This window comes from Dermacentor variabilis, chromosome 3 (assembly GCF_050947875.1).
Source record: "Dermacentor variabilis isolate Ectoservices chromosome 3, ASM5094787v1, whole genome shotgun sequence".
In the NCBI taxonomy this organism is placed as follows: Eukaryota; Metazoa; Arthropoda; class Arachnida; order Ixodida; family Ixodidae; genus Dermacentor; species Dermacentor variabilis.
In genome coordinates, this window is record NC_134570.1 from 90,748,143 (window position 1) to 90,767,376 (window position 19,234).

The following is a 19,234-nucleotide window of genomic DNA, read 5'->3' on the forward strand; positions in this document are numbered from 1 at the left end:
GGCTCTGTCTTTCTTAGAGCATCCGTCAGGGGAGCCGCGATATCAGAGTACCTAGGGATGTACCTCTGATAGTAGCCGGCGACACCTAAGAACGACCGAATATCGGTCTTGGTGCGCGGTTGCGGAAAGTCTCGCACAGCGGCCACTTTTATTTCAGAGGGGCGGCGACGACCCTGACCAATCACGTGACCGAGGTAGACAACCTCGGCCTGTGCTTACTGGCACTTAGGAGCCTTGACTGTCAAGCCCGCTTCGCGCAGGCGGGTTAGCACTGCCCGCAAGTGTGCCATATGCTCAGACCAGGATGCGGAGAATATCGCTACGTCGTCTAGATACGGTAAAGCGAATTCTTGCTGTCCCCGCAACACTTTATCCATGAGGCTTGAAAAACAGTATGGCGCGTTCTTCAAACCAAAACTCAACACTTTAGGACGGAATGTTCCCATTGGTGAAATGAACGCCGCATACCTACTAGCCTCTTCTGTAAGTGGAACCTGCCAATAACCCCTGACAAGATCTAGGGTGGAAATAAACTGAGCGCTACTAACTTTCTCAAGGCGCTCCTCGATGTTAGGGATCGGATAAATTTGATCCTTAGTGATGGAATTAAGCCTGCGGTAGTCGACGCAAGGACGAGGTTCCTTGCCCGGTACCTCAACTAAAATCAAAGGGGAGGTATAATCACTCTCACCTGCCTCAATAACACCGAGCTGTAGCATTTTCTTTACCTCAGCCTCCATAATATCGCTCTGGCGGGGTGACACCCGATACGCCTTGGATCGTACTGGCTCTGTGGAGGTAAGTTCTATATCATGAGTAAGTACAGAAGTCCTACCAGGCCTCTCAGAGAACAGACCTTGAAACTCTTGTAATAGCTGGTGTAGTTCGGTTTTCTGCTCGGGCGACAGCGGTGCTTTACTGATAAGGTCACTAATGACTTGACCGGTGTCTTCCCTGTTCGTCACTGAGCCTAGTCCCGGAAGCTCGACCGGAAGCTCTTCAGGAACGTTTACCATCATGCACACCACTGCTTCCCTTTGTCTATAAGGTTTGAGCAGATTACAGTGGTAAACTTGCTGTGCTTTCCGCTTTCCTGGCAGACTTACCACGTAGTTAACGTCCGACAGTTTCTGAACAATTCGTGCTGGGCCCTCCCACTGCACGTCTAGTTTGTTGTTTAGCGATGTGCGCAATATCATGACCTCATCGCCAACCTCAAAACGACGGGCCCTGGCTGTCCGATCATAATAAACCTTGGCCCTCTGCTGGGCCTTTGTCATTGCTTCACCTGACAACTCCTGTGCCCTTCTTAAGCGTTCGAGGAGCTTAAGTACGTACTCCACCACGACTGGGTCGTCGCCCCTACCTTCCCACGATTCTCGAAGCATGCGAAGCGGAGATCGAAGCGAGCGACCGTACACCAGTTCAGCTGGCGAAAACCCCGTAGCCGCATGCGGCGCGGTCCTTAAAGCAAACATCACCCCAGGCAGACACAGCTCCCAGTCAGTTTGATGTTCAAAACACAAGGCTCTCAACACGCGCTTCATGACGGAGTGGAGCTCCTCAACGGAATTCGACTGTGGGTGGTACACTGAGCTGTGTAACAGCTTTACCCCACACCTTTCGAGAAAAGTTGTCGTCAAAGCGCTAGTAAACACTGTGCCCTGATCTGATTGGATTTCCGCAGGAAAACCAACTCGCGCAAATATGGACAGTAGTGCATTAACTATCTCAACTGAGCTGAGTTCTTTAAGCGGCACTGCTTCAGGGAACTTTGTCGCTGGGCAGATCACAGTCAAAATGTGTCTGTACCCCGTGGCTGTTACCGGCAGAGGTCCCACAGTATCAATAACGAGCCGTCTAAAAGGCTCCGTAATGATAGGTACCAATTTCAACGGCGCCCTCGATTTGTCCCCTGGTTTGCCCACCCGCTGACAAGTGTCACATGTCCTCACGAAATGGTCTGCGTCCCGAAAACACCCTGGCCAATAGTACTCTTGCAAGAGACGGTCCTTAGTTTTCTTAACTCCTAGGTGTCCGGACCACGAACCCCCGTGTGACAAGCGCAACAGATCCTGACGATAGCATTGAGGCACGACCAGCTGATCGAACTCCACTCCTCGGCGGTCTAGATACTTCCGGTACAGGACTCCACCTCTTTCCACAAAACGCGCAGTTTTCCTGGCGATACCTTCTTTGACATTGCAGCGCACGTTTTCCAGGCTGCCATCCTTTTTTTGCTCGGCTATCAAAGCCGACCGGCTGACTTTTAGCAACCTATCAAGTCCGTCTGACGTAGGCGCGATGTGCAAATCAGTAGATAGCTCTTCTAACTTTCCCGAATCGGGATTTTCCTCTCCAGTATCTGGCGCCTTCAACGCTACAGACTCAATTTTATTCTGTTCGGGCGTGCTCTGAATATCAGCTTGCTGCGCCTCTGACCCTTTTTCGTTGTTTGATAACGTCGGCCCCGCAACTACCGCCTTTGCAGCGAGCTCCCGAACCTTCGATCTGGTTAAGGCCTGAACACTAGCTTCACCAAACAAAAGCCCCTTCTCGCGCAGGAGGTGATCGGACCTGTTTGAAAATAGGTACGGGTACTGGGGTGGCAGCATAGATGACACTGCCGCCTCTGTCTCAAGTGCTCCGAAAGGTCCTTCAATAAGCACCTTTGCTACTGGCAGACACACGCTATGAGCTTCCACGGCTTGCTTGATCCACGCGCACTCGCCCGTGAACATATGGGGTTCTACATAAGACGGGTGAACTACATCCATTGTAGCTGCGGAATCGCGAAGCACTCGGCACTCTTTCCCGTTCACGAGGAGGTCTCGCATGTAAGGCTCGAGAAGCTTCATGTTCTCGTCAGTGCTGCCTATTGAAAAAAACACAACTTTTGGTGTTGTTTCCGGACACTGCGCCGAAAAGTGACCCGGCTTCTGGCACGTATAACAAACGCGCGCTCGCCTCATCTCGAACCGCTTTCTGCGTTTGGCTGCCGCCGTCTCTTTACGTTTGGTCGGACTGCTTTCACTCGCATCCTCACTACGCGTGTCCCCCTTTAATCTCATGGGTGTGAACTTCGGCCTCTCAAACTTCGAGCCAAATTCACCCTTTTGACCGTCCTTAGCTCCGCGAGCTCGACGCGTCACAAACTCCTCGGCTAGCTCAGCGGCTCTAGCCACCGTACTCACGTCTGGCCTATCCAAGACCCAGTATCGCACGTTCTCCGGTAACCGACTATAAAACTGTTCTAGCCCGAAGCACTGCAGAACTTTATCGTGGTCACCAAACGCTTTCTCTTCTTTGAGCCACTCCTGCATGTTCGACATAAGCCTATACGCAAACTCTGTATATGACTCACTTCTGCCTTTCTCATTTTCCCGAAACTTCCGACGGAACGCCTCCGCAGACAGCCGGTACTTTTTTAGAAGACTCGATTTCACTGTGTCGAAATCCTCTGCCTCCTCTCTATCCAAGCGAGCGACTACGTCGGCCGCCTCGCCGGGTAACAAAGTGAGCAAGCGCTGTGGCCACGTTTCCCGAGAGAACCCCTGCTTCTCGCACGTTCGCTCAAAGTTAACCAGGAACAAACCAATGTCCTCTCCAAGCTTAAACGGCCGCATCAGGTCCGTCATTTTGAACAATACGCGTTCTCCTGCACCGTGTGCCTGACTTCCATTACGAGCGCGTTCCATCTCTACCTCGAGACGCTTCATTTCCAAAGCGTGTTCGCGCTCTTCTTTTTTCTCTTGTTGCTCTCGCTCTTTCTGTTCTTTACGTTCACGCTCTTCTTTTTCTTTCTGTTCTTTACGTTCACGCTCTTCTTTTTCTTTCTGTTCTTTACGTTCACGCTCTTCTTTTTCTTTTTGCTCTTTAAGTTCGCGCTCCTGTCTTTTTGACCTCTCCTCAATAGTCTCAAGGCATTCCGACAGCTCGTCATCCTCAGCCTCTAACTCAAGAATAGCCTTTAGCAGTTCAGGTTTTCTTAGTTTGTCTGAGACATCCAGACCCAACTCTCTTGCAAGCTCCAACAATTTCGGTTTGCGCAACGACTTCAAATCCATGGCTGCTCTGAATGCTGCTTTCTCTACTGCTTACTATTGTCTTGCCGCAAACTAACCCGGCAGCAACGACAACCACAATTACCAGCTCTGTTTCTAACACTAACAAAAGCCTGGCAAAGCTCAGAAGAAGAAAGTCCCGCACTCACCAAACCTCGCAGGCAGGAATTCCGCGCAGTCGTTCCGCTGCAGGCAACCAGTCGTCACACAGGGCTCGTTGCACTGCTCCCGGATCGTCGTTGAGCTGCTCAGCATACAGTCAACTGCATCTCTTCGCTGCTGGCCTCCGTTGTCGCGATCTCACCGCTGGCAGACAGTTGTCTGAAGTCGTAGGCGATCTCACCGCTGCCAACCAGATGTTTGGATCGGACCGCTGGTACGATCTGTTGGGAACTCGGCGCTGACGCCCGTGGTTGTACCTGGGTCGCAAGCCCCAAGGGTAGCGTTGGCCTGGCGGCCTGGGGTACAACTGGAAGCATCCGAAGGTCCCGGCAAAGCATGAGTCGACTGGTAACAACGAAACAACTTGTTTATTTTAACATCGCAAAGAGTTGGCGGTCAGGTTTGACCGTAGTAGAGAGACGGGAGAGCACTTCACTCAACAGAAGAAATCGGAGCCCTCCCTTTGGCGTCCGGGGGCAGCTGTTTTTATACTCTCGCAGTTGAGGGCAAGAAGGAACCCCTCAAAAGACGAGCACGTGAATGTACAATGGGCTAATGGTGACGCACACTGTCGTAGCGATGCCGTAGCACCATGTCGAGCACGATCTCGTAGCACCCTGTCGTGGCGCTGCCGGTCGGACACAATGACTGTAATGAGAGGATGGTCCCTGCTTTGGCATCGCCTGTTTCGGGCACAATGACTGGAACGAGATCCCTGCTTTGGCATCGCCTGCTTCGGGCCCAATAACTGGAATGAGATCCCTGCTTTGGCATCGCCTGTTTCGGGCACAATGACTGGAACGAGATCCCTGCTTTGGCATCGCCTGTTTCGGGCCCAATAACTGGAATGAGATCCCTGCTTTGGCATCGCCTGTTTCGGGCACAATGACTGGAATGCGAGGATGATCCCTAGGCGGTCGCATCGCCGCAGTCGCGCCTGGAAACACCTGGCGATGAGTGTTGCGGCGACGACGATCGGGCCAAAATGTCTGCCGCCCCGCCGCAGTCGCGCCGGCAAAACCACGTGTCGCAGGCGAAACGCAACAGCCGCCACCTTCCTCTTCCTCTCTCTCTCTGCGCCGCCAGCTTTGTTATGACCTCAGGTGCTCTCCTAATGCCTCCGTTTGCAGGTTACATGTGCTCCCCTGGAGCAGTGCTTGTAAAAAATGCAATCTATCGTCGCGATAACAATAGTGACCCGCGACTTATACAACACCAATCAGAACCTTGCCCCTTCAGACACAGCGATCACCAAATGGGGGGTCCGTGCCCACTGCCTCGCCGCGCGGGCAGCCAGCGGCGGAGCGCAAACTCGAACGCCTTCCGCACTACCGGCATGTCTAGGGGACAAACGCATACCACATTCGATAAGAAACCTCCTCCGTAGTGCCTAGGCAGAGTCACATATTCAAGGACCAAAGGCCCGCAGATTTTCTCTCTCGTACCCGCTCTTACTCTCGCCTGCGCAGAAACGTCGAGCGCCGCGAGAAACGCGTGCACGCCCGCTGTACATACTAGCAATTGTAAAAATGCCGCCCAGAGTGTCCATATAATTGCTATCGCAATAAATTTATGAAAATGCAGAGAGCGAAATGAGCGCGTCGGTACTACTTCAAGCCCCCTGGCAGTCTCAACTCGAGCGGAGAACCTTCACTGGTTGTATCCCACAGCCTTCAGGAGGCGAGAACGCGCGCGGAATAGTGGCGGAGTACTGAATTATTGCGTTCTAGGCGTGAACTCTGTCATATGCCATCACCCATACATGGAAATGAATGCATCTCACCAACGATGCTTGCAGTCTTTTTGCCAACAAACAAGTCTTGCGTGACATTCTCCGGTGCTCTTTCTCGGGCGATCAGTATCTGTGCTTTTTTAGTGGACCTGCACAGAATGTACTGCATTTAACTGTAATACGCGAGAAGGTTACATGGTATATTAGTTAAAGTACGTACAGGTGTTTGAGTGGCACGCGTACCTCATAAGACGACTTGAAATAACGTGGTTATCTGGGGCTCACGCCGTTGCACCCACGCCTCGGCTACAAAGATGCTAAAGCAGCACACAGAGCATAACAGAATTTGTAACTGTAGGTTTAATGTCTATCATTCCCGGCTAACCTGTTGCTCACAGCGAAACCATCGTATCCCATTGCAAGCCAGCGTATTTCAGGCTAATTATTTTGCATTGAATGTAATGCATTATAGCTGGGAAACACATTTTAACTGACGTACGTATATAACATATCACCGACTATACCAAAAATGTCACTTACTGGTTGTATACGGTTGCTATAAAACCCCCACCGATGCCCATAGAGTGAGGGATGACAACTCCCATGCACAGTAGTGTAGCAATGGCGGCGTCCGCAGTGCTACCGTTCTTCTGGAAAATGTTCCTGAGTTGAATAAACGTACAAAAAAGCAATAACGATATAACAGAGATGTTTACACCAATTCCGCAAGTAAGCTACATGTCCTACGTTCACAAAAATAAAACATGTTTAATAATCACAACGGGGAAGGTGAGCTATGTGTATAAGTTAACCACCGGTAGTGTAGACACCGGCGTCATTCTATTAATTTTTCTGAATTGATCCAGACGGCACGCAGAAAATATCACAGAACTCTATTGCCTTCGGTGGGAATAAACAGTACTAATATATGACCTGATTCGCAAGCACAGCCTTGCCTTTCATCGTATCGCCAGTGTGTATATATGTTGTTTTAACGATAACTGTTGTCAGCCGTAGAAGCCGTATGTCGAGGAACAGTATACACGACAGTTTTTATGAAAACTATTCGCCCACTCAATAAATTGCCAACCTGCCCACCAACGTGTTTTAACTAAATTAACAAGTACGTTGTCGCACGCGCACAGGGAAACATGAAGACTTCTCGCTTGATGAGCTTGGAAACTCGCTGTCAAAGTTCTGAAGTGAGTAATTGCGAAAGCAGTGGTGATTGAATTGAGATTCCTGTATCTGTCGCTACAACGCGAACGAACCGTTGAAAGCACAGCGCATATGAAGCTACCGACACTACGCGCATTCTGCAGACATCGCCCATCGTATTGAAGATGAGGCCCGCACGGCACACACTTTAGCCACGTTGCAGATCGCCTTCAATATAGGGCCCGGCACAGCCAAGTCGTAAACAGCGGTGCCAGAGAAGCACGCCCCCTTCCTCGCCTCACCCCCGTACCTCGCGCCTGACTGGAGAGGGCGCGCATTCGGCCCGCCTTCCTCGATCGTACACGCGAGATTGAGCCGCGTTCGCCGGCTCACCCTCGCACGCTTTCACTAGCACATACAGCATACGGCGCGCGACGACCATTTTATCGCCCTTAAATATTATACGGAAGCTCGCGGCGACGGCGACTCCGACGGCAGAAATGCGTCTGGAGTGTCCATATAATTGCTATTGTAGTAGTAGTAGTAGTAGTAGAAAACTTTTAATGAGATCGTTTAAGAGATTCGCGGATTCGAAGCCTCCGTCGTCTTTCTTGGCGCCGGCGACTTGAGGCTTCTCTTCAGCAAGGTTCCGGTATAGCCCACCTCACGGTGACTGTCGACGGTAATACCATTAGCATTCAAGCGATTTAGTGACACATCATATTGTTGAAAATTCGTTTATTTAGAATCTGCACTTTTCATTGTGAGAGGTACATTGATACGCCTACATGCGACACATTGTCCAAGGTACAGGCCCACTTTTTATGGCACTCACTTGTTAAGGGCGCCGATGAGCAAAACGGTATGATGATTATTTTTGACGAGGACGCACTGACGGTGACAGGACGAAGAAGTGACGTCGGTGCATTGAGGAAGACGGTATAACAATGACGGCATGACGACAATGAGTTGACTACATTAAATTTATGACGATGGAGGATGACGACAGGGCGACTACTACCGTGTGAGGAAAATGGGGTGACAAGTTTAAGGCTACAACGGCGGTACGACGACTGTATCAAGAAGCACGTATAATGATGGCACCATCACAACCCGACGACAAAACTGAAAAGGACGACGACAGAATGCCCTCGACGGTATGACGACCATCGTAAGAGAACGAATGCATGGCGACGACTGTCTGAGAAGGGCGAAATGACAAGGAGTGTAAATGGCAGCGCAATCTTGATTTAATGACGACAGCATGATTACGACAGAATGAGGAGGAACGACGTCGATGGAATGACGAAGGTGGTAGGCGACGACGCCATGATGACCACAGGCCACAGGAAAGAATCTCTAAAGTGGTTGTGATGGTGAGACGATTAGGTATGAAGACTGCAGTGTGACAACGATGTCATAACGACGACGGCATGACAAGGGTTGGATAAGGAAGTTTAAATGACGACGATGAGACGACCACGACGACCTCCCGACGACTGCATGACAACAAATGAATTACAACGACTAAATGATATGAGTACTATGGGATGTAGACGAAGGTATGACGACGATTGCGTGACGACGGCTGTCTGGTGATGACTGTATGGCAACGATGGCGTGACGACGACGGCATAACGAGAATCAGAACACGAAACTGGAGCGATGACGACGGAACGAGCACGGCCAACCGCGACGACGGTATGACAGTGAATGCACGACGAGTGTTTGACGACGATGACGTGATGACAACGCCATGAAAGAGTCGGATGACGAAGCTGGAATGAACACGATACGACCACGACGCCATGGAGACCACGAGCACATGCATTGTGGCAAATCCTAGTAGACAACGTGGGTCACAGGTTTAGTATACGAAAAGACAGACAGACAGACAGACAGACAGACAGACAGACAGACAGACAGACAGACACAGACAGACGGACGGACGGACGGACGGACGGACGGACGGACGGACGGACGGACGGACGGACGGACGGACGGACGGACGGACCGACGGACGGACGGACGGACGGACGGACGGACGGACGGACAGACAGACAGACAGACAGACAGACAGACAGACAGACAGACAGACAGACAGACAGACAGACAGACAGGCTTGCACTGGCTTCCGGGTAAACGTCCCCACTGCGCACTTTTCGCCACGTCACCTCCAGACCTTGTTTACGAAGAATGCATGATGTCCATGAGGCCGCGTTCTGAAGCCGAGCGCGAAGCTGAAGCCGTGTCACCCCCAACGTCCATACACAGATGTCGTCGGCGTATATAGAGAGTCGAACGGTGCTGGACAGGTCCTCGAGTAGTCCAGTAAGAGCTATATTAAATATCGTTAGGCCTCCGCCCCGAGGGACTCCGCGCCTACTATAATATTAGAGTGTCGGGCCATCCCCGTTGAGCACGGAGAATGATCGCATCTGTAGGTAGCTACGAACCCAGTGGTGTATCTTGCCAACAAGTCTTATTGCTTCTAACGATTTAAGGATGGCATAATGGGTTAAATTAAATACAAATCATGAGATTTTCGGTGCCAAAAGCACGCTCTGATTATAAGGCACGCCGTAGTGGGGGACTCCGGAAATTTTGTCCACCTGGGGTTCTTTAGCGAGCACCTAAATCTAAGTATGCGAGTGTTTTCGCATTTCGCCCCCATCGAAATGCGGCCACCGTGGCGGGGATTTGATCCCGCGACATCGTGCTTAGCAGCCCAACACCATAGCCACTAAGCAACCACGGCAGATGGCTTCATGGGTAACGTTATCGTAAGCCCCTTTAACGTCTATAAACAAGGCAGCAGACAAGCGTTTACAGGCCTTCTGGAATTCGACGCACGTTACTAAGTCGACAACGTTGTGTATAGATGAACGGCCGCACCTGAATCCTGTCAACGTATCTGGATAAATTTCATAGTGCTCTAGATACCACTCCAGACGCATTAGAGCCTCGCGTTTCATTACTTTTCTGATACAACTAGCAAGTGCGATCGCACAGTATGACGCAATGTTCAAAAGCGACCTGCTGTCAAACTAACGGAAGGAGGTGTTCCGAAGCTTTTAACATTGACACGAAAGAACTTCCAGCGTCGCTGACATACCCAACGCATTCCTTTTCCATTGTGCCGAGTCTCAATTCTCATAGGGAATTTCTAATGAGTCGTTATGTCTGTCCGAGTCGCTTCATAATTGGAAATTCGGTAAAGATTGTTCCCGTTCCAAAAGGAGGAGACTCATCACTTGTTTCTACCTTTCTACCCATTTCTATACTTTTCACATGTTCCAAACTTCTTGAGCACATTATCTTTAAACATCTAACAGCTTTTCTTGAGTTTCATGGTTTTGTCGACCCCAGGCAGCACAGATTTCGTAAAGGACTTTCAACCATTACTGAGCTTTTAGAAACCATTCATAATTTCGCAGCTATCCTGGATAAGCATGGGTTAACTGATATTTTTTTAGATTTCGAGAAAGCATCTCATCGAGTATTTCATACCTAATTCATACCTAATTCACACCTAATCCATGTGGAATGATTTGCAGATTGCGACAGGTGATTTCACTGAAACTCAAGCTTCTTCTATATAATGCCTTATTCCTCCCGCGTATAAACTACTGTAACCTTGTTTGGGGGACAACATCTCGCACAAACATTCACAGATTACTTGTAATACAGAAAAAAGTTATTCGCCATATCGCAAATGCCCCATACGATTCCCATACGCGGGATTTGTTTCAGTCATTTAATGTCCTTTCTGTCAGGCATGCATACATATTTAACCTGTCCTTAATATACAAGAGCAGTTTAAAACACACAAATGAGCATTTTCTTCGAATGAGCTGCCTCAAAAAATCCTTGTAACTGCCGTACAGCGTAAGGCAAAGAGAAATATAGGATTTGCCATTTTCCCGAACCAATAATGGTTTTAACAGGTTACAATATCGTGTACCATTCCTGCTAAATAGCCTTGAAAAGAGGCCTATAGACCTGAGGACCATCACTAGAAAACAATGGAAAGAATTTTTAATGGCAAACGACGGTCTTCAACTTTTAAAAAGAAAGGAAAAGAGGGAAAAAGGAAAAAAATTTAATGTAAACGTTTTCTCTTATTTTGCAGGTCACTTGTTTTCGTATTACCTTTTTATGATTTTTTTATTGTACGTACGACCTGAGTATATACGACCGTATATATATATATATATATATATATATATATATATATATATATATATATATATATATATATATATATATATATTGCAAGGTTCAAATAGATGTGTTCTGTACATGCGACTGCCCTTCTTATTACTTATTAACCACACCTGAAACAAAGAAGACTTCCTTCATTCACATGCACTACAGTGCTTCGATAACGAAATGAGCTTTATAAGGAAGGAATAAGTATGTCCAGGTTCTCTCGTGAGCTGTATGGTGCGCGACCTGTTTAACAAATGATTTCGACCACCCCAACTGCTTCGTTACTTATTTGTGTATTTATATATACTTATTTATTTGTATATATATATATATATATATATATATATATATATATATATATATATTACAACGGCGCTGCGGTACCTCAATCGGCAAGAACATCGCATGCGTGATGCGGCGATGTGGGTTCCTATCCAACCTTTGGCCAGTTGCCTTTCCCAGTTTTATTTTCATTCATTTCTAATTTATAATTCAAAATAAATAAACAAGTAATTCCCCCTCGGCTTTCCGTGTTGTCATTTTCTGTTGGATTTATGCGTTTGTATTCTGACTTACGAAAGACGGGAGGGTCCTTCGACTCACCTTCGTCTTGTTAACATATATGTATAGACAAAATCATAACAGCATCTGATCACGCTTTTAATTCGCAAAAACGTTTTTTTAATTGCACTGATTAAACAAACAAAGAACAAAATAGTGAAAAGCTTGACACCCACCTGCTGACATTTACGCACTGCGCGGCGTCCATAGACACGGCCCATCTGGTGTAATTACCGAGAGTAGAATTCGACGGCTTAGACTTGTTGTATGGGATATTTTTGTCGCTGTCAGTGTTTGCGTCTTTTGAGGTCTCCGATGAACTGTTGACGTTTCCGAAGACCTCGTATATTAATAGCACATACACGAGCATAGCAGCCGTCGAAGCCAGGGTACTGTTGACAATGTGAGAAATGTGAGAGTTTTGTGCTGCCTAAATGAAAAACTTTTTGAAAAGCTTTAAGAATTTTCGGATATACAGGAAAAAGAAATGGCATTAGACAAACAAAGGCAAGTTATCAGTCACCTAATGTTCAACAGATGTCTTTTCACGCCATGCTGAACTCTAATGCACGCATACATAAATTTGCCTTTCGAAACTAAGTTCGGCAGAAATCATCTCACGATGACTGTCGGCGGAAACGCGCTTAGCACTGAATCAAGATATCGACGCAACGTATCGCCACAGTCGAAACGAGTTATGTATCAGGCGCCTACTGCAGCAGGACTCCGGTTTCGCACTTCAATGACGAGGATGATTTACTGGCATCTCCTTTGAAATGAGACGGTTACAAATAGACACGTAGCCCACTTCAGCTGCTCAAGTACGCCATACGTGTTTTTCATTCTAGCATTTTTGTATACGTCTGCTTGATCTTTCTTCTCTTCCTCCAAACATCGCTGTTTACCATGGGCCGCTACTTATGTCTGTAACATATCCGATAGCACTAATCTCTTCCCTGCTTTTTTTTTTTCACCAATACCCTAAACGTCTCTTGCTTGGCTCGACCGCCGACCGGTTGATGTTTCCGTCCAATTTAAGTCCGAGCGCTTCTGGAAGGTGTACGCCACCTCCGGGTCTCACTGGGTGAATACGTACGTATCCCATTGGGGTGCGCTGAGTGATCTTCAGATTTTTGCGGCAGCAGACACATATCTCATCTTGTTGCGAATTTCTTTTCCAAATTGATTTGACCTCGGGCAAGCAGCTCGAGCCTCAAATAGCAAGGCACATATTAAAGATTTTCCTTCTTAATTTTTATTACTTTTATCGTAAATCTCCACGGCCTTTCTTGTTTTCATTCTTTGCATTCAATTCATTGTCTGTTTCTCTCACTTTCTTTTTGATGAGTCCTGATTGTATATTTACACTTTCTATTAACTTGTACCTGGTTGCCACCTTCCTTGACTTTTTCCTCTGCTGTCTGCATGCTTTTTAGGTGCAGATACTTGAGTACTTTATCCACTCATTTATTTTCATGCATGTGCCTGAGTCCTTCTTCAAAACTGATTTACCTCTGCGCTTCTCTGGCTTCAAAAGAGGCCCAGCGCATGCCACCCTACAATGCCTCATTTGTGGTTTTACCGTGGGCTCCAAAGGCCAACCGGCTAACAGATCTTCCTTAACTTCCATCCCCTACAAGGTATCCGGTTTTAAGCACAGGAGGGCATTTACAAACGTTAGCGCTGGTACCATTAGTTTTTTACAGTGTTTTACGCATAGATTTTTCGGTAGCGCCACTAGATGGCACCGTGTCTCCAGAAAAAAGTGCGAAGGAGGAGCCTGGTTGCTACATGACACGTTTCTAAATGTTCGTATGCACCGGCACGCCATGTATTTCGGAGGCCACGCACAGGCTTCGAGGCGGTAGACTTAGATGGTGCTGGCTGTTCTTACGGAAGTGTAAAAGAGGAGCACCGCTGCAGGTACACGCCTCGCACACTTGTTTAGACGGTGGCAATAGCTTGCGCTGCTACAGTGATTAAATGCCAAAAGCATTACCGTCGACAGTCACGTAGAGATGGGGCTCTGCTGAATTTTTGTGTATTTATGTACGTTTGTATCTAGCCGTTTTACTGCAAACCTCAGCCACTGTGTATTCCATGGTCGAAGGGTCAAAGCATGGGACTGCTATGCTGAGGGAACAGGCATCGAAACCAATTTGCGACCACCTTTAATGATTTAGCAGTTGCGAATGTGTACTTGTGCCGCTTTTCAACGACCCTCTTTCTCGCCGACATTAATCACGGAATATGCGGGACTTAGTAGACACCGCTGTTCAATTAAATTATACTTGGTATGTGCCACTAGGTCTGTGCTGGACTGTGACGGGAAGTGCTGCTGGCCGGTGACCTCTGCGAGGACCAAATTGGTCTCGTGCGGCGACCACGCTTGACAGCTGAGGCCGTTGGAGCCCTGAACAAAGGGCTTCACCCTTTATAAACCCAGTCAAGAACGTCCAGAAGACCCTGACGGACTGCAATAAATGACCCTATAATAGAGACCTATAAATGTTTTTGCTGCTGATGATGATATTGATCTGTGCTGGTCTTCAATCAAGCTCTTTGATGCCAGTTTGAGTGACTAGGTGTCTGCGACTAGAACTTTGTCACGGCGCTTTTTGGACGTATCTGGCCCTTGTCCCGCTACACACTCGGCATCATTATCAATTGAAAGCAGTTGTTTTTCATTTACAGACTCCTCAGTTAACTCGGAAACCAGTTGCTCAGGGCTTTTAGTGCACCCCCCCCCCCTATAGGAAAAGCGGCCATCCTGGCGACTCATGGTGAACACAGAATCATGGGGTCGTAATACGGCTACAGGCGTTGTAGGTAGACGGTTTCACGACCACGACAGCGTTGGTCCGTAGGCGGCGTGAGAGGCTCGACAATATAGTTCACAGGCGTTGTCTGTGCGGCAACACGGTAGGGTCCTTCATATTTGGACGCAAGCTTGGATAACAGTGCAGCAGGAACGGCGGGAACCCAAAGCCACACAAGGGAGTCCGGAAGAAATTGACAATGCGGGTGATCATCATCACGTCGAGACTTTTGTTGCCATTGGTCAACGGCTGTAAAGGAACGGGCGAGCTGACGGCATTCCTCTGCGCGGCGGACAGCTTCAGAGATGGGCGTAAATTCGGATGAGTCGGGTCTGTACGGAAGAATGGTGCCGAGGGTAGTCGAAGATTCGCGGCCATACAAAAGGAAGGATGGGGAGAACTTTGTGGTCGCCTGTGGTGCAGTGTCCTAGGCGAACGTGATGAATGGCAATATGAGGTCCCAATCAGTTTGATCAGAGGCGACGTATTTGGAGAGCATGTCGCGAAGGGTGCGGTTAAATCTTTCCATCAGACCATTAGATTGAGGATGGTAGGCGGTGGTGGTGCGATGAACGATGCCACATTCAGCAAGAAGAGCGTTTACGACTTCGGAGAGGAAGACACGTCCTCTATAACTCGAAAGTTCGCGAGGTGCACCGTGACATAATGTTTTTCAGGAGGAAGGATGCTATATCACAAGCGGTGGCAGCATGCAGAGCAGCTGTTTCTGCGTATTCCGTCAAATTGTCGATGGCGACGACCATCCAGTGGTTTCCGGAAGCCATGCTCGGAAGGGGTCCATACAGGTCAATGCCAATGTGATCGAAAGGCGACAGGACACGGGATTGGCTTGAGTGTACCAGAGACATGATGAGCAGGAACCTTGCGGCGTTGGCACTGAGGGCACGACCGAATGTACTTGCACACAAAGGTGTACATGCCACGCCAATAATACTTGGATCGAAGCCGGGTGTAGGTTTTGAAGACACCCGCATGTGCACACTGCGGGTCAGTATGGAAGGCAGAACATATTTCACCACGAAGATGTAGAGGTATGACCAGCAATTACTTGCAGACGTCAGAGACGTAATTCAGGCGATAGAGAAGTGCATCCCAAATTTCGAAGTGAGATGCTCGGCGGTGCAAAGATCGAGAAGGTGAAAGAACAGTCGACAGGTTTGAAAGGAAGCGGATAAGAGTACTAATCCAGGCATCCTTGCGTTGCTCCGAAGCCATGTCGCAGCCTGCTGGGAACGAAAGTACTTGGTCAACGGCAGAGAGGCAGGCATCGCTTTCGGCTAACACGGGTGAACGGGAAAGCGCGTCGGCATCGGTGTGGCGGCGGCCAGACCTGTAGACAACGTGCACGTTGAAATCTTGCAACTGCAAAGCCCAGCGAGCTAATTGACCTGAGGGGTCCTTCAACGTGGACAGCCAACAAAGTACATGGTGGTCTGTGATCAGGTCGAAGGGGCGGCCATAGAGGTAGAATCAAAATTTACCAAGTGCCCAGATTATGGCTAAACATTCCTTCTCCGTAACGGAATAATTCTTCTCGGCTTTGATGAGGGTGCGGCTTGCGTATGCAACGACGTACTGTCGAATCCAGATTTGCGCTGCGCGAGCACAGCGCCGAGTCCAACACCGCTGGCGTCGGTGGGCACTTTGGTCGGAGCTGCCGGGTCGAAGTGACGCAGTATAGGCGGCGAGGTCAGTAGATGACGCAACTCTTGGAAGGCATCGTCACAAGCAGACGACCAGACGTAGTCATTCAAGTCGCTCCGTAGAAACTGATTCAAGGGAGCGGTGATGGATGCAAAATTCCGAATGAAGCGGCGAAAGTAAGAACAGAGGCCAAGGAAGCTAGGAAGTTCACTTACGGAGGAAGGTTTGGGAAAATCAGCAACTGCAAGGAGCTCAGCGGTGTCAGGAAGAATGCCGTGTTTAGATACTACATGGCCGAAAATGGTGAGCTGACTTGCGCCAAAGTGGCGTTTCTTCAGGTTGAGCAGAAGGCCGGCAGCAGTTAGGCACTCTAACACTTCCTCCAGCCTACAGCGATGGGTGGGAAAATCGGACGAAAAAATAACCACATCGTCTAAGTAGTACAGGCACGTTTTCCACTTGAGACCACGCAAAAGATTGTCCATCATACGCTCAAATGTTGCGGGGGCGTTGCAAAGCCCGAAAGGCATAACACGAAATTCATATAGGCCATCTGGTGTTACATAGGCCGTTTTAGGTTGGTCTTGGGGTGCCATGGGGACTTGCCAACAGCATCTGCGTATGTCGATAGACGAGAAGAACTCCGCGCCTTGGAGACAGTCAAGGGCGTCGTCAATTCTCGGAAGAGGGTAAACATCTTTACCATTTATTTTGTTAAGACGACGGTAATTGACACAGAATCGAATCGATCCATCCTTCTTCTTAACAAGATCAACGGGAGATGCCCAGGGGCTATCCGAAGGCTGAATGACGCCGCACTTGAGCATGTCAGCTACTTGGTCGTCGATAACACGGCGCTCTGTCGCGGATAGACGATGTGGTCTTTGTCGCAGTGGCACACTGGGACCCGTGTCGATGCCATGACAAATAGTTGACGTGCGGCCCAAGGGAACATGCTGACAGTCGAAAGACGAACGGAACTTGTCGAGAACGTGTAGAAGCTGGGCGCGTTGAGAAACAGTCAACTTGTCGGCGATGGAGCTATGTAAAACATCGGGCGAAGTCGGCTCCTGCGCGGGGTTACAGGTCATTCCGGCGACCTCATGAGTGGCGATGGACTCAGTTGGCATGTCAATGATGGCAGCAGGGTCGACACACTGGGCACGGCCAACGCACTCCCCACGAAGCAAAGTGAGAGGACAGGGCAATCGATTGGCGACGAGCAGTCTGCTGACGCCGGCATCAACGTCCAAAAGAGCGAAAGGCAGCGGGGAACATCTGCGACGAGCGAAAATTGCGGCTGGCGTAAAAAATACGCTGGCATTAGCAACAATGTTGCATGACACTGTGGCAAGGGCAGATTAGTGTGGTGGAATTGTAACGTCTTCGGCAACAAATACTTTATCTTCAGGTTCACGAGCATCAAGGAGGGGTGCATGACACAGCATTTGAAATTCCACTTCAGCACGAGAACAGTCGATGACGGCCTTATTAGCGGAAAGGAAGCCCCAGCCCAAAATGAGATCGTGGGAAAAAGAGCGCAGCGCCAAAATTTCGATGGTGTAGAGGAGGCCGTTGATCAGAACGCGAGCAGATACGCAGCTCTAGCGTGATGTGGTCTGCGCTGTAAGTACGAAGAGACACGTGGGACAGTGGCATCGTAACTTTTCTGATTTTCTGAGCGAATGGCAAAGTTTGGCACTAGTAACTGAAACTGTGGCACCAGTGTCAACGAAGACGAGTGCAGCGACGCCGTCCATATATACGTCAATAACATTAGTTGGAGAAGGGAGAGGCCTTGGTCTTATCGTGGGTGACGCAGTTCTTGCCTCTGGAACTGCGACGATTAGTTTTCCCGTTCCGGCGAAGAAGGACGACGACGCATCGGCGAAAGCGAGTGGCGTCGAGGCGATGGCGAACGCCGACAACAAGAGGGCAGTGGTCCGAGTAGGAAGACATCGGATCGGGCATGGGGAAACGTATGTTGCGGCGTCAAAGCTGCAGTGGTAGGACGTTGCGCGACGACGGCGAAATCATGCAACGTGACCAGGTAGACCACAGGCAAAACATATTGGCCGGTCGTCAAGAGTGCGCCATTGTCCACTGATGTGTGGGTACCGCGGCTAAACAAAGTGACGAGCTGGACGCAGTGGCACGACTGATGGGGATGGCGCAAAGGTCGGAGGTGGTGGCCGCGCGAGAGCCTCGGCAGAGCTGAGAGTTGCAGTCACCTCGGGAAAAGCAACGGGAGTCGGCACCGGCGGAGTCTCGCGGACAGAAGGGAGAGCTGCGCACACTTGCTCGTGGATGACCTGGTTAAGGTTGGCCGGCAAAGGCAAACATGGTGGCGTGGCTAAGGACAGCAGCGAAAGCTGACGAGGGACCTCAGCACGAACGAACTCTTTTATTTGGCAAAGCCGGGAGTCCATTTCAGGAGTCGCGGTCATAGTCGCGAGGGTTTCGACGGACGCAGGGGGGCACCGCGTGAGCAGACGCTGTCTGCAGAGCACGTCGAAACTCTGGCAAAGCTCAATGACATGAGAAACAGTGCCTGGGTTTTTGGACAGCAGCATATGAAAGGCATCGTGGGAAATGCCCTTCATGATGTGGCGTACTTTTTCCGACTCCACCATCGTCGGGTTGACACGCCGGCAGTGGTCGACGATGTCCTCTATGTAGCTGGTGAACGTTTCACCAGTTTGCTGGCATCGGCTTCGTAGGCGTTGTTCAGCGCGAAGTTTGCGCACGCCAGGGCGGCCGAAAACTTCTGCGATGCCGGTTTTGAAGCTTGGTGGTTCCGAACCGATGCCGGTTTTGAACCAAAGCTTGGTGACACCCGATAAATAGAAGATCGTGTTGCC

The 19,234-nt window shown here is 49.4% G+C and overlaps 1 protein-coding gene across 1 annotated transcript in view; it reads right to left on the reverse strand.

Moving 5' to 3' along the window:
- The window catches only part of LOC142574616 (scoloptoxin SSD14-like), a 103,222-nt gene extending 84,402 nt beyond the window's left edge, over positions 1-18,820 (reverse strand). The window contains exons 1-5 of the mRNA XM_075683659.1: positions 18,530-18,820; positions 14,181-14,302; positions 12,066-12,281; positions 6,499-6,621; positions 6,010-6,107 (exon numbers count right to left, since the gene is read on the reverse strand). Of these exons, the coding sequence (XP_075539774.1) occupies positions 6,010-6,107; positions 6,499-6,621; positions 12,066-12,281; positions 14,181-14,302; positions 18,530-18,820 (850 nt within the window). The remainder of the gene's footprint in view (positions 1-6,009; positions 6,108-6,498; positions 6,622-12,065; positions 12,282-14,180; positions 14,303-18,529) is intronic.
- Between the last annotated feature and the right edge of the window lie 414 nt (positions 18,821-19,234).